Consider the following 16,307-nt stretch of genomic DNA (forward strand, 5'->3'; position numbering starts at 1 on the left):
TCCACCAGCCAGGCAGGATCATCCAACACTCTGCCACCCTGCCACCCCACAACATCCACTCAGGCACAACTACCATGCAATTCAGACACCATTTATCACCACTAACAGGAACAATAACAATAACATCATCTTTAGGCATCCTGCCCCATTTCCCTAGCTTTTCAAATTGATCCTTAAGACTCTTGCAAAATTCTGACTATAATAAAGCTCTGCTTAATATCTTTATCAATTTCATCATGTCTTCCTTTATCCACTACCATCCTTCAAAGGCTACCAATGCCTTTAGGATAATACTGTTCTTTTTATGACATCATTAGCCTTTCAAATTCATACCTTTCCCCTATATTTTCTTCCAAATTCTTTTCTCTCTTTTCTCCTCAAAGACATACCACTGAAGGAACTGCTTATCTTCCTCTAGATGTAACAGGTTGGTACACATCTTAAAAACTTTGTATGGAGTAATACCTTTTCTTGGATTCTCTTTCCAGTATACCAAGCCAACTCTTTCCCATTATCTGAGATCCAACTTGCATTACTTTGTCTACACAACCTTGTACAGCACTCAAGTGTACCTGCTCTAGTTTCCTATGTCATAATTAGGGTGTCTTTTGCTGTGATAAAATGCATGACAAAAAGCAATCTGAGGAGGAAAGGATTTATTTCAGCTTGCAGCTCCATAGCATAGTCCATCAACAAAGGGAGTCAGGGCAGCAACTCAAACAGGGCAGGAACCTAGATCAGGGATTGGTACAGAGACCATGGAGGTGTGTTGCTTACTTGCTCCCCCATAGCATACTCAGCCTACTTTTGGGGGCGGAGCATTAATCATTATTTTAAATTAAAAAAGAATTGCATATTTCCAACATGCCACCCTGTGTTTGCCTAGATCCTCCCCATATCCTTAACCCCTTCTTGAAAGAAAGAAAGAAAGAAAGAAAGAAAGAAAGAAAGAAAGAAAGAAAGAAAGAAAGAAAGAAAGAAAGAAGGAAGGAAGGAAGGAAAGAAAGAAAGAAGGAGGGAGGGAGGGAGGGAGGGAGGGAGGGAGGGAGGGGAGGGAGGGAGGGAGGGAGGGAGGGAGGGAGGGAGGGAGGGAGGGAGGGAGGGAGGGAGGGGAGGGAGGGAGGGAGGGAGGGAGGGAGGGAGGGAGGGAGGAAGAAAGAAAGAAAGAAAGAAAGAAAGAAAGAAAGAAAGAAAGAAAGAAAGAAAGAAAGAAAGAAGCAAAAGACCAATAAGACCCAAAAAAAAGCAAAACATACCAAAAGGAAATAAAACAAACAAAAAGAGGCTACAAAAATACCATTGGGTTTATTTTCTGTTGGCCAACTACTCCTAGGCAAGGGGGCTGCCCTGAAATGTGATTGATATACCCAGTGAGATTCCACTGGAGTAAACTAATTTTCCTTTTGTCAGTGGGTATGAATTTCAGACATTTTCTTAGCTAGGGAAGGGGCCCGGTGTCCACCTTCTCTCAGTGCCTGGATGATGTGGCTTGAACCTGTGCAGGTCTCGTGCATCCTGCCAGTCCCTGTGAGTTCAAATGTGCATCAGACCTGCTGTATCTGAAGAACACTGTTTCCTTAGAGTCATCCATCACCCCTGCCTGGCTCTTAGAGTTTTTCTACAAGCACTTCAGAGCTGGGACAGAAGGGGGACAACCTACTTTCTTTGACCAGTCTAGGGGTGGGACTGTCCAAAACGAGCTGGGCCCTCCCATATCAGTTATCAATCAAGAATATGCACTATAGGAAGTGCCTGCAGGCCAATCTTCTGGAGGCATTTTTCACAATTGAGAGGCCCTCTTCCCAAACAGCTCCTGTCAGGTTGACAATTAACTAGCCAAGACACGACTACACGCCGAACATCATCTCCATGAAAGTATTTCAGTTCTTCGTTGTGGTTACTGGTTTACATGATCACCAAGTAGGAGATTCTTCAATACCAACAACACAGCAGACCTTTGACAAATAATGAACGAATGAACAAACAAATGAATTTAGCATGCCACATGAGGGATTACCAGTATGAGAAATACAAGTTAAAATGTAAAAAGGCTGAAAATGTGACTAAAGTTAGGATTAACAATTGAGAATGAAGAGACATACAAAATCTCATGAAAATGAAGTAAAGAAAGAATAGAGGGTCTTGGTCAAACTATAAAAACAAAAGCAAAAATAAACTATTTTTTTTAAAAAAAGCTATTCTCAACTTAGAAAAATTCAGTGGTTGTATAGTTCTTCAAGCATACCTCAAATTACAGAATTGTACACTTTAAATAAGTGACTTACACAAAATGATAATTATGACCAAATAATGCTGTTGAAACACTAAAATATTTGAGTGCACCATATACTACTGATTCCTAAAAGACGCAACTCATCTGCAAAGAATGAAACTTGTAAAACCCATGAACTCCTCTGAACTTATTTTCTCTCAACTGCCTTTTCTTTTGAATGTATATTTATTATTTAAAATATTCCTATGATTATCTTGAGAGCACCAATTCTGATCCTCATGCTTTGTTTTCATTGCCATTTTAAATGCATTTTCCTCAATTTGTAATCCCTAGGCTTCTGACTATCATCCATGTTCACACTGATAAGCTTCTGACTATTATTATCCATGCTCACACTGGTAGGCTTCTGACTATTATCCATGCTCACACTGAAACAGCATATGGTCACACTTGAACCTGTTAACAAATCACTAAACTTCTAATTCACAGCTCTCTTTTAAAGTTTAAAAAGTGCAATGATTATGACTGCATGAAAACAACTGGCATGAAATGACCATATTTGACCAAATATGTTGTGAAGCCTGAATTAAATAGAATTGCAAAGCAGTCTTTTATTTCACCTTAATGTATAGGCCCTATAATGAAAGACTATTAACCAGGCTATGAAAAATAAAACAGACTACTAAGTGCTGTTCTTGACAAACACTGGTAAAATTATTTGATAAATCAGGCTTCTCGTCTGTAAAATTAAGCTGCTTGCTGGATCATCTCATAGCTTCCAACCCACATAAAATTTCTAAACAGCATTAAGAAATCAGCAGAGCTGATGGGTACAAACACTTTCTGATATAACATCAAAAGCAACATTAAAAAGTGAAGTAGTCTTTATAGGCTCGGCATCTACCTTAAAGCAGATATTTAGAAATACACAATTGGAGTATGACTTGGATGAAACTTCTGACAGGGAATCCAGCAGGAGAAAAGCCTCAATTACCTCCTTAAAAGTTCCTGGCTGACTGTACAGGTGTATTCACTTCAATATCTATTTTGAACAATTACAACCTATGGGGCAAAATACTATAGTGCCTATTGGTATCAGAAAGGCTACAAGGCATGAGTTGTACAGTGCCTGAAACTAATCAACATTCATTCTGCATGATACTCTCACTGGAAGGCATCACATTAAAGGAGAGGACTTAAAGAGGACCTACAGATGTCATAGAGCAGTATCCTAGAAAGGATGATAGAACAATGAACCTCATCTGAGACCTGAGTCAATGTTAAAATTTAAGGAATCAAGGAGGCTTGAAGAGGATTTTCAATTTTGTTTTATACTTTCAAAATTGTTCAGATCTCTACAATAAGCACATGTGACTTCTACAACTTAAAAAATATACATACTAAAGAGATTATAACAAGTATTGGTGAGAATATGGATAGTAGCCATATGTACCACTGGTTAGAAAGCTAAAGAAAAAGAGTTGGTCTATGGAAAATTCTAAGGATGTGCCCCACAATAATAAAACTTGAAGTATCATATGATCCAGCAAGTCTACTTCTGGGTAAACCCAAGGAAAAGGAAGGGGGGGGTCTCAAACAGGTATTTATAAACAGTTATTTCCATCTCAAGGTTATTCACAATAGCTAAAATCTTTAAGAAACCTACAAATTGATTAATAAAAATGAGGTATATATCCATGAAAGAATACCATGCAGCCAGCCTCACAGGAAGTAATTTCATACATTCTACAACATGAATGAGTCTTGAGGACTTTGTGCTAAGTGAATTTGAAGTGAAACAAAGGGGAAATCTTGGAGCTAAGAAAAGCCCAACTCTCCCCACCCCCCACTCAAGAATCAGCTCAAGACTGTTGACAGTAAAAAACCAGAACTCCAGCACACGGGCAACCTTATAGAAGGGGTTATGGTCTGGCTCCCTTCCCAGCTGTAAATCTAGAACCTTCTAAGATTCTCACTGGAAACCCTATTTACAGAGAAGAACATGTACTGATCCCGGTGTGTGGCCACAGCAGCTCTTGGTTTTGACATTATCAGATCCACCCAAGGCATGTCCAGAGCCATCCTATAAAATCTTACTTCAAAAAGAAAAATAAAAGGAGAAAGTTTTCTTAGCAACTTTTTGAGCTGTAACTTGAAAAAAAAAATTGTGTATATGGCTAATGCTAACACAGTTAATTGTGATTCTCCTTTGAGAAGCCTCTACCTCTACATGGGTACCTCTTATCTTCTACCCTTTCCAGAGGCTGAGGGTGAGTATATGAGTAAACTGCCTTGTGTTGTTTCCACTGACTGAGGGAGGGCTCAAAACAAGAAAATAGGTTTATCTCAGATGTCCTTGATACTCCCTGTCCTGGAGCATGCTGGACCTCTGACATTCTAACAGGGTCACAGGAGAATACCAACAACTAAGGGCATTAAAAACTTTGTACCCTTAAGAGCTATAAGAAAGACAAATTCTAACCAACATTCCCACTGTTTATCCCATGGCATAAAAATGTCTGCAGCTACTATAGAGCTATAGTAATAAAAACAGCTTGGTACTGGCATAAAAACTGACATGTGGACCAATGGAATCGAATTGAAGACCCTGACATTAATCCACACACCTATGAACATATGATTTTCGACAAACAAGCCAAAACTGTACCATGGAAAAAAGAAAGCATAACTGGATGTCAACATGCAGAAGATTGCAAATAGATCCATATCTGTCGCCATGCACAAAACTCAAGTCCAAGTGGATCAAAGACCTCAACATAAATCCAGTTACATTGAACTTGATAGAAGAAAAAGTAGGAAGTAGTCTGGAACGAATTGGCACAGGAGACCACTTCCTAAATATAACATCAATAGCACAGACACTGAGAACAACAATTAATAAATGGGACCTCCTGAAATTGAAATGGGACCTCCTGAAAATGAAAAGCTTTTGTAGAGCAAAGGACACCGTCAGTAAGACCAAATGATAGCCTACAGAATGGGAAAAGATCTTCACCAACCCCACATCTGAGAGAGGGCTGATCTCCAAAATATATAAAGAACTCAAAAAGCTAGACACCAAAATACTGAACAATCCAATTAAAAAATGGGCTACAGAGCTTAACAGAGAATTACCAACAGAAGAACTTAAATAGCTGAAAGACATTTAAAGAAATGCTCAACATCCTTAATCATCAGGGAAATCCAAATCAAAACAACTCTGAGATACCATCTTACTCCTGTCAGAATAGCTAAGATCAAAAACACTAAAGACAGCTTATGTTGGAAAGGATGTGGAGCAAGGGGAACACTCCTCCACTGTTGGTAGGAATGCAAACATGTACAGCCACTCTGGAAATCAGTATGGCAGTTTCTCAGAAAATTGGGAATAAGTCTACCTCAAGACCCACTTATACCACTCTTGGGCATATACCCAAGGAATGCTCAATCTTACCACAAGGACACATGCTCAACTATGTTCATATCAGCATTATTCGTAATAGCAAGAACCTGGAAACAACCTAGATGCCCCTCAACTGAAGAATGGATAAATATACACAATGGAGTACTGCTCAGCAGTAAAAAACAATGATTTCATGAAATTTGCAGGCAAATGGATGGAACTAGAGAATATCATCTTGAGTGAGGTAACCCAGACTCAGAAGGACAAACATAATATGTACTCACTCATAAGTGGATACTAAATATGAGGGAAGGGATGGCCAGACTGTAACCCACAACTCCAGAGAGGCTAGTTAACAGGGAAACACCCTAGGAGGGACACATGGATGACACTGTGAAGGAGAAGTGGATGAGGTGGACATGAGTGGACTGGGTGTGGGGGGGTGGCAGAGGGTGAGGAGTGGGGGATGAGAACATAGGGAAATGGGAGGGTCAAGCTAGAATAGGGACAGAGTGGGAGGGCAGGGAGGAAGATACCATGATAGATGACATCATGGGAATAGGAAGAGGCAGGGAGCTGGGGAGGCTCTCAGGAATCCACAAGGTTGACCCCACCTTGGTCTGCTGGCAGTGGTCCAGAGGGTGCCTGGACCGGACTTCTCTAGTAACCAGCCTAGCAAATAACCTAGCTGTCATCATAGAGCCTTTGTCCAGTGACTGATGAAGGCAGGTACAGAGATCCACGGCCAGGTACCAGGCTGAGCTCCTGGAATTCAATTGATGAGAGAGACAAGAGATACTGCAGGCAAGGGATGTCGAGATCATGATGGGAGGAAATGTGGAGATGACTGGCCACACTGGTGGAAGCCCATGAACTGTGGACTGTTAGCTGTGGAGCCCCCATGGGTCTGGACTAGGCCCTCTGGATGCAGAAGACAGTTGTTTGGCTCAAACTGTTTGGGGGGCACCCAGGCAGGGGGATTGGGATCTGTCCCTGGTCTATGGGCAGGCTTCTGGAATCCGGTGCCTGTGGTGTGACACCTTGCACAGCCTTGGTGCAGTGGGAAGATGCTTGGACCTGCTCAGTATTCCTGGCTGTGCTGACTCCCCATGGGAGACCTTGATTTGGGGGATGTGGGGATGTGGGGTAGATTTGGAGGAGGGAGAAGTGGGGATCTGTGGATAGTATGTGGAGTGAGTAGAAAATTTCTTAATAAAGAAAAATTTTTAAAAAAAATGTCTGCAGCAAGGCCAGAACCTAATTCATGGGGACTTTTCCATGGTGAGACAGCTCTACTCCACAGGGGAATCTGGCAGGAACTTGACCATGACTGTTTTAGCAGCATTTCTCCAGCAATTTCTGATGCAGTTGATCACGCTTTATTATCCACCTCTTACTTAGTATTTGTTTTATTCTTATGTTTGTCTGTTTACTTTACATGGAAGCCTCACCAAGGGAACACTGTTCCACACAGAACTCTAGCTGGCTGCCTCAATAAAGCTTCCTCTATCATTTCTCCTGGATATTTTAAGCACCAGATTTAAAGATGCTCTGCTATCTATCAGATAACTGGAATCTGTTCTCTTATTTTTGTTTACTACATATTTAATAAACTCACTAATTTCAAACTGAAAGAACAGCTTACTATAACTTAAACCCTCAGACAGAAGTATATCCATACTGGATATGTCTTTCTTTATGAATGCCTCCCTTTCTCCTTAACCCTCATGTTGGAGCCTATACAACACTATTTTTAATAAAATAATTAATTTTGCTTCATTACCCCTGAGAGTTCTGAAACTCTTTTCTACCTGGAAGCTACAAAACACTGTTTGGTCTGAGTCTGGGTCCCTAAAATTCTAGGGGAATTCCTCGGAATGTGGAGAGTAGCAGTATAAGCTAGGTCTCTTTTCCCCCAGTTATGACAAAATATGCCAGTCCTAGAAACACAAATATTGTTTGTATTGTTTATGTAAAACCTAGAAAAGACAAATCCATAGAGACAGAAAGAATGGTGGTTGCCAAAGGATACAAAGAGAAGTGAAGTGGGTTAAGACTAAATGAATACAGGGAGGGAAGGAGGGGGAGAGGGAGGGGGAGGGGAGAGGGAGGGTGGGGAGGGAGAGGGGGAGGAAGGGGAGAGGGAGGGAAGGAGGGGAAGAGGGAAGGGGAGAGGGAGGGAAAAGGAGGGAGAGAGGAGGGAGGGGGAGAGAGATGGAGGGAGGGAGGGGGAGAGGGAGGGAGGGTGAGGGAGGGAGCAGGAGGGAGGAAGGGGAGAGGGACAGAGGGAGGGGGAGAGGGAAGGAGGGAGGGGGAGCAGGAGGGAGGACAAATAATGAAAATAAACTATCTAGTAGAGATGAAGACTACTATGTGAACTGCAATTGAAGAGAAGTTTGTTTTAGAATCAAAGTCATTCCACCTTTACCCATGCCTTATTTTATACTCAAAAAGAATATTTTCTTCACAAAAGAAATGGTTCATTGAATAAATAAACAAATTATATCCACATGTCAGGTACTACATTTTCATTTCATTTCAGAGACAAAAAGCCAATATATAATACTGTATGCTGAAGTATCCCTTCACTGTTAATCAAGTTTAAATGAAACTGTTTATGGATGATTAGAGACCTAAAACTGAAGTATCAGTGTACTATTAATATTTTAATTGACCATGAATATTCATAGTCATTTATTTCTTTAAAGAACAAGATAAGATAACTTAATTATTCTAATATGCAAATTCCAGTCCTGACATGACATCTTACCTTCATCTACATTATAAAAGCATTGATGCATTTGGGGCCTATTCATTATTAATGGATTCCTAAAGTTTTTCAGGTTAACAAGAGCTACTGAACACAAGAGCATCTTCTCAGATGAGAGCAAAGTAATTGTGGTGTTGCAAAGTCATTTTGGTCTAGATATCTCAAAGAATTGCATTTTATTTTTCAGGCACACAAACTAATTTCAACTTCACCCCAACACCTGTTCTTCACTACAAGCCCAAGAGAACAGGTAAAATGTAGTGCTATTAAACATTTGTTTCTCTGCTTGTTCTTGCTGGGCCCTTGGAAATTCCAGATCTAGTTCAAGAAATGTTAACTGTGACAGCCAGACCAACAGTTTTATGAAAGTAATAGTGTATTACTTCATTTCAGTCACAAATACATTTATGCAAGCAAGTTGATAGTTCCCTGAGGTGAAACAACACTTTTTTATGCAATAGGACAAATAACCTATTAATTCAAAGAGCTATCAAAAGAACATAACCATGTCAATGTCGTATATATTTCATAATAAGCAAAGGGGACTATAATTTCAAGTTAGAAATGGCCAAAAAAATGCCATGGTGAAAAGTCAGTTAGAAATACGTATTACTGATTTGTGATATAAAAATAGATATCCTAAGATCCAAGCTCCATATATAAATAAAGATGAAGGTCCGGATATATAGCTGACCATTAATCAACAATCTGAGATCGACAATCACAGTTCTGCAAAATAAATATTCTGCAAATATTTATTCTGCAAATAAATATTCTCCTTGTATCTACTAAAGGTAAATCTACAGGTAAGTAATAAAAATCCTTCTAGTATATAAGAGGTGAAACCCATAGGAAAAGGGAAAGATGAAGCCAAAGGAAAGTGCAAAAACAGAAGCCCACTTTTCTTCAAATCCTGGGTGATGTTCACATTAAACGAGATAAATATTATTTGAACAATGATAGTAATTTCAAACATATATATATATATATATATACATATACATATACATATATAGGCAAAAATCTGCATCTACAAATTGGGGGCAATAAAATGAACACCCATAATATTCTGAAAAATCTATAACCTCTGCCACTTGCTTCTGATTATGAACACTGACTTGTGTTCAATTGTACAACTGTGTTCATGTTTCATTATGCAACAAGAGCCTTCCAAATAGACAGATGGATCCATTTTGGTTTCCTAACTGATTTTAACTTCTTGTTGTAAGTCATAAATATTGCACACGCAGAATCAAACTACCAGGTTAATTCACTCATTCAATAAATATGTATGTAACTCGAAAAATACATGGTTTATGGAAAATAAACTGGAGTTCTATAATTCTACATTAACACGTATGGAAACATTGACAGTACTGAAGTAGACTGAACAGTGCACACTTGTGACTTTTCCCAGGCAACCCATCCTGATAAGGGTGTGACAGGAAGCAGCATGAGGACAATAAAGGCAAAATGAAAAGAGGGCAAACTTCCTCTCTAGTCCCTCATTTGATCTATACAATCTGGCACAAATCCCTGAACCTTCTTGGGCCTGTTATTTCTTGTTGAAAGTGAATTAACCATTATTTCAAGAGCTCTTTTAATTTTATAATAATCACTGGGATAATAAAAAGAATCATATATCTTAGTAGGGAATGAATAATGAATTGCTTATGATGATCCAGAGAACATACAAAGTGATATTTTTAGAGTTTTTCATAAAGAATGTTATTCAAACAAAGAGGAAAAGGGCAAATTCAAACTTATAACTTTATCATTTACTTGCCAACATTAAAATATCTAGTGAAAGAAGTAAAGCAAGGCTAACCAGACTATAATCCACAGCTTCAAAGAAACTAGGTAATAAGGAAGACCCTAAGAGGGACACATGGATCGCCCTGGGAAGGGGAAATAAATGAGATCTCCTCAGTAAACTGGAGGTGGGGGTGTGGGCAATAGAAGCAATAGAAGGTAGGAGATGGTGGATGAGAACATAAAGGAAAGGGATGGTCGAACGGGAACAGGGATGGAGTGAGAGAGCAATGAAAGAGATAACTTGATAGAAGATATCATGGTGATAGCAAGAAACCTGGTGCTAGGAAAGTTCCCAGGAATCCACAAGGATGGCCCCAGCATAGACTACTAGCAATAGTGGAGAGGGTCCCTGAGCAGGCCCACCCCAGTAATCAGATTAGTGAATACCCTAACTGTCATCATAGAGCATTCATCCAGTAACTGATGGAAACAGGTGTAGAGATCCACAGCCTAACACCAGGCCAAGCTCCAGCAATCCAGTCGAAGAGAGGGAAGAGGGATTCTATGAGCAAGAAGCATCAAGATCATGATGGGGAAACCTACGGAGACAACCAAACCAAGCTAGTGGGAACTCATGAACTTTAAACCAACAGCTGTGGAGCCTGCATGGGACTAAACTAGGCCCCTGCATAAGTGAGACAGTTGTGTAGCTTGATTTGTTTAAGGGGCCCCTCGCAGTGGGAATAGGAACTATCCCTGGTGCATGAACTGGCTTTTTGGAGCCTATTACCTATGGTGGGACACCTTGCACAGCCTTGAGGCAAGGAAAGGGGACCTGCCTCAACTGAATGTACCAGGCTCTGCTGACTCCCCATGGGAGGCCTTACCTTTTCAGAGGAGGGGATGGGGGTGGGCTGGGGTGAAGGCTTGTGGGGGTAGGAAGTGGGATGAGAGGGAGACCTGTGGTTGGTATGTAAAATGGATTAAAAAATTCTTAATAAAAAATATAGTGAATACATGAAGTAGAGGGGCTGTTTAAAGACAAGCAGTGATAACACATTCTCTTTTCCTAATCTCCAATATTATAAATGAGAAACAGAGGACTTTAGTGGAAAACTGTCCCACTCCATCCTTTTTGTGACATATTCACTTTGACTTACCTCATGCAAGGGACTGCCAAAACTAAGCTTTCATGCCTAAAGTACAGAAGGCTCTTCTTCCTTGCATTCAGCCATGAAAACACACATCCAACCCTGGCCATATTCTTCCACATACTCACACAGTGAAAAACAGACTTGAAAGCAAAGGGAAACAATTGATATTTTTCTAAGCATATTTTTCTAAGAATAAATAAATGTCCATATTCATCATCATAAGAATTGGGTGTTACAAGTGCTGATATTATAGGGCTTGGTGACGCACACCTTTAATCCCAGCACTGGGGAAGCAGAAGCAGCAGATCTCTGTGAGTTCAAGGTCAGCATGGTCTACACAGTGTGTCCCAGGGCAGCCAGGGATATGTAGAAAGACCCTGTCTCAAAAAAAGTTGATATTTAGATAATGTTGAATTAATATTTATAAACTCTCATTTGTCATCAGTAAAGTGAAGAGAATGGACAGTTTTACCCTAATCTCTAGCAGTTCCATTCAGACTTGCTGTGTGCTGAAAAGCATCTGACTACAAAGACCTCATAGTACAATTACCTCTCCAACCACAAAGTGGTCCAATGCCCTCTGTCACTATGTGGATGGTGAATCTTCACTGAGTTGGTGACAAGATTCCATACGTCATTTCTGGTGTCCTTTGTTTCTGCTCACACTCTCTTAGCTTGATCTGGGTGATAACCTGCTCTTCCCTTGGAAAACCAGATCTGCCATTTTGTAGATCTGCCATTATCTGGGATCTCCCACCTTTGTTCATTTTGATTTTGAAGGCTGCTACTATATTGGCCAGCCAAATCATTAATGTAAGAAAATGTTTTAAACAATTCAAACTCAACTAACAGATGCCCCCTAACAAATGGGTTAAGTGACAGTTTTTAACATGTAGTAATATACTCCATAATGGGAATGTGACTGTGATGGAAACAACAAATTAAAGTGAAATAGACAAGCCAGCCAATCACTTTTTGAGGTGTGATCTGCCAATTATCTCAACCAACACAGATCCTAATATTATCATTCCAAGCCATATGTGTAATTCTTGTGCAAAAAATAAATCTTTTAACAAGTCTGTAAGAACTGTTGGCACCCATTCACAACAGCATGCACTAACATCTTGAGAATTTTCTTTATTCCAAAAAGCATACAAAAAGGGGGGCAGTATAAGAGGTAGGAGCAAACCCAGCCACAAACGTGAGATAGTCGTGAGTCAAAAAATGATGAGAGAATCCAAGTGATTCTTTCTAAGTTTGCTAATAGACGCTAAGAAAAACGCTGGCAGTGCTCCCTGCTCACAAGCTGAAGAAGGATGCAGAGGTCCAGAACACGTTCAGTAGTCACTGTGCCCATCTGTTCAGCAGCACAGTCGTCGAACAGTACCAGCAATTACCAAAGCCCCTTTCAGATATGATCTGTCAACCACATCCAGTCCTCCTGCCAAAAGAAATCAGAACTGAGGAATGCAAAAACAGACTAGCCTTATGGGACCAAGAGAAGTTCATTTGAGATAAACTTGAAAGAAAGGAAAGCAGGAGGGAAAAAAAAAATCAGAGGACTGTTATAAATATATACTAAAATATTTTTAATTGGAACCATTCATATCAAAGCAACATGAAAGAAGAAAAGCTCTATTATGACTTATACCAGCTTTGCTACATTGTATTTATTACAAGGTTCATTCTACAAAATAGCCTGTTTACTTCCAGAATTGGTATCTTTGGGCAAAGAACATATTAAATTTAGCCTTCTCTACAGGCATTCTATTATTATATTCTACAACCAAAACAGAAGTTTTAAATCAAGGAAACTGTTTCAATTGAGAAAAGAATCATTAGGTGATTTCAACAGCTGAAGAAGTACTGTATATGTGACAGGTCACATTTAAATTGAGGAAGGCTCTTATGAAATAACGATGTACAAATCACAAACCAGTGTCTCTCTGCCCCCCTTTATTGTTGACTATTACTTTCAATCTACAATTAAAAGATTATAGTCACTGTTGCTATCACACTATGCAAATGTTCTTTGAAGTATACAGAATGGATCAAAATTACAAGACAGAAGCATTAGGTACATAATACACTGAGTTAAAGTTGATATGCACTTGGACAATGTAGTGGCAGTAAACCTAGGAACTCACAAAAAAATAAATCAAAAGAAACATTGAAATACATACATATTGACTTTATTGGGAAAAGAATTTTACAATATTCTTAGCTGGAAAGTAAGCACACTTCTTTCCTTACTAATAGATGCACACATCATAATTGAATTTGTGGGGGATCTTCTTCAATATAGATAATATGTGGGCCATTATAGAGATATTCAATATAGATAAAATGAAACAGGCAAGCTATCCATTTCATAAATGCTATCATTTTTATTCCAATATCCTTTTCCAACAAGTGTTTTTGTAACCGATCTGTCATCACCACCGAAAATAAAAGATAATTTTAAATCTTATGAGGCTACCAACTTTTCACCAAAGAGCAACTCTGTAGGGAGTTCTTAGTACATATAGGTACAAAGCGCAAAGGCAAATTTATAATGAGAAAAAAGATAATGACAAGGGAGGAGACTGGCCAGCATGAGACAGCAGCATGAAGGTATCAAGAGCGGGCAGTGACATAACGGAGAAACAATGAGCATGCAGACCGTGAGTTCCATCTTCCATGCATTCACTTATTGATGAAATGCATAACATTCCAATACCAAGGCAGCTATCAGTGGCAGGTGATTGACTATCTAGACAAACAGCCTTTCTACACATGTGCAAAGAACCCTGATTTTAATTTTTCCTTGGGGGAAAATATCCATCTTAGAAGCATAATCCATGTCTATTCAAGAGCAAAGAGTTCCTGGAAATGCCTGCTCACAAGAAGCTTATGCTCTAACAAAGAACATATATTTAGATATCTGTATGTAGATATTACACATACATAAAGACTATGTTGATTATATACAACTGATTATATATGCATATGCTAACAAATTATACTATATATACAACACACTATTGTATCTGTACTAGTGGGTACTCAGCTGGCCATTCCTCCCTCTTCTGAGTATATCTGTGGTTTATGGAATTGTGCCCAAACAATGCAGGTTCCCATGTGCCTCTATCAATAATTAGTTCACATCCCCAAATTTAATTTGGGCACCATATGCATTACTCCCATTATTACTACAAAACACCTTTCAAAAGCAGTTTAAAGAGGAAAGTGTTTGCTGATGAGACCATCAGGATCCATGGATAGTTCTATACCCATGGACACTCAGGTAGCCCTGTTTAAACTCAGTAAGTAACAAAACAAATAAAAAAGACATGAACATGGAAAAGGAGAAGGGGGCATTAAGGCTGACAGAGGTACCTGAGAAATAAGAGGTGGAGTATAATAATAATGCCCTATGTTAATGTATAACATTGTTAATGAATAAACTCAATTAACTACAAGAATAAGGGAGAGCTCATGCTCACAATTTGGAGGGTATACTTCCTTATCACAGGAAAGGCATGGTGAGGGGAGCATGGAGTAGTTAGTTCCTTTCAATCAACAGTGAGGAAGCAGAGAGATGAATGCTGGAGTAGAGCTGACTTTTCAGTGTCTTACTTGTTTTTTGTCCATCTGTGACCCTAGCCCACAAGATGCAGTTGCCTGCATTCAGGGTGGTACTTACACCTCTCTAGAAATGCCCTCAAAGACGTCCTCAGAGGTGTGTCTCCTAGGTGATTACAAATCTAGGCATAGTGACAATGAAGAGTAATCACCATAGTTACTCTGTAAAACTGAAGTCTATTACAGCTCTAAATTTTTATATAAAACTTGGAGTATCATAAACATCCTAGTTGTTTTTAAGGTTTTAGTTATTTTATTATTCTGATAATTCCAAAATCACCTTATGAACTAGACGCAAGACCTAATTGTTCATGTGTTATCAAAGCTGAATATGGGCACTTCCTTTTGTCTGTTTTAGTTTCAAATATCTATATAGCCTAAGAGCTTTATCATATGGCTAAACATCAGAAGCATGGTACCACTGCTAGCAAGTGGAAGACATCTATATCAAAAGTCAAAAATAATGGTTTTAGAAAATATTAGTCCACTTCTCAATATACATAGCTGGGCCTTAGGTTTTAGAAATTAGAATTTATTGAGAAATACTTAAGTCTCTATTTCCTAGAAACATCCAGATAACTTTAATTTACTGTTACATCAGCAACCACAACTGTATGTTTTAATGACTTTAATGGGAATCTTCACAGATTCCTCAAATCAATGAGATATCTACCCTAATGGTAAATCTCTTATTTTACTAAATTAATACTTATAAGGAGTAATTTCTCTTACATATTTCTTCTATTTCTTTGTTTCCTCTAGACATGTCCAAATGCAAAAAAATCTTTCACATCACTCAGAGAAATTATCAATTTTTTTATTCTTATGTTCAAAGTAAAATGATTATCCAAGCAACTTGGATGTTTATTATTCTTGATTTATTGCTATTTTTACATTGAATGGGTTTGTAGCAGTTTTTTTTCTCTAAACTATTGATTCTTCAAGTCTAGGTTTCTTTTCCAACAAAGTTCATGTTGTAACCTACTTAATTATTAACAACTATTGTTCACATTTATTGTTTGAGATTCTGAAAATATGGAGAACAGACTTAGAAAGAATGACATATGAGAATCTAAATTATTTAAGTTAAAAATGCAGAAACAAACAAAATGGTTAGGGTGTTACGTGGCGAAGTATCTCTGAGCATAAATATGGGCATTCACATCATTGTCTGCTTTCTCTGATACCTCCTGTCACTTAAAGTCTCCATCACAAACCCTGGTGTCTTTTGTATCAGATTCTCTTTATCAATGTTTATTCCCATCCAATGACTCATTAACAAAGAAAATCTCTGTCTAAATGCATGAATCACTTAATGACATCGATTACACAGTTTATAGTACCACTAAATTGACTCTTCTATACCTT

The 16,307-nt window shown here is 38.8% G+C and overlaps 1 protein-coding gene across 3 annotated transcripts in view; it reads right to left on the reverse strand.

Annotated features, from left to right (window-relative positions):
- Exoc4 (exocyst complex component 4) overlaps positions 1-16,307 on the reverse strand; it is a 754,883-nt gene that overhangs the window by 462,945 nt on the left and 275,631 nt on the right. The window contains exon 10 of one of the 3 annotated variants that reach the window (XM_037203668.1): positions 11,725-12,756. The exons of the other annotated variants lie outside the window; for them this stretch is intronic. Within the exon in view, the coding sequence (XP_037059563.1) occupies positions 12,677-12,756 (80 nt within the window). The 3' untranslated portion in view covers positions 11,725-12,676. Of the gene's footprint in view, positions 1-11,724; positions 12,757-16,307 lie in introns of those variants that run through there. 3 annotated transcript variants of the gene reach the window in all.

The sequence above is a fragment of the Peromyscus leucopus genome, chromosome 3, assembly GCF_004664715.2.
Source record: "Peromyscus leucopus breed LL Stock chromosome 3, UCI_PerLeu_2.1, whole genome shotgun sequence".
Lineage (NCBI taxonomy): Eukaryota > Metazoa > Chordata > Mammalia > Rodentia > Cricetidae > Peromyscus > Peromyscus leucopus.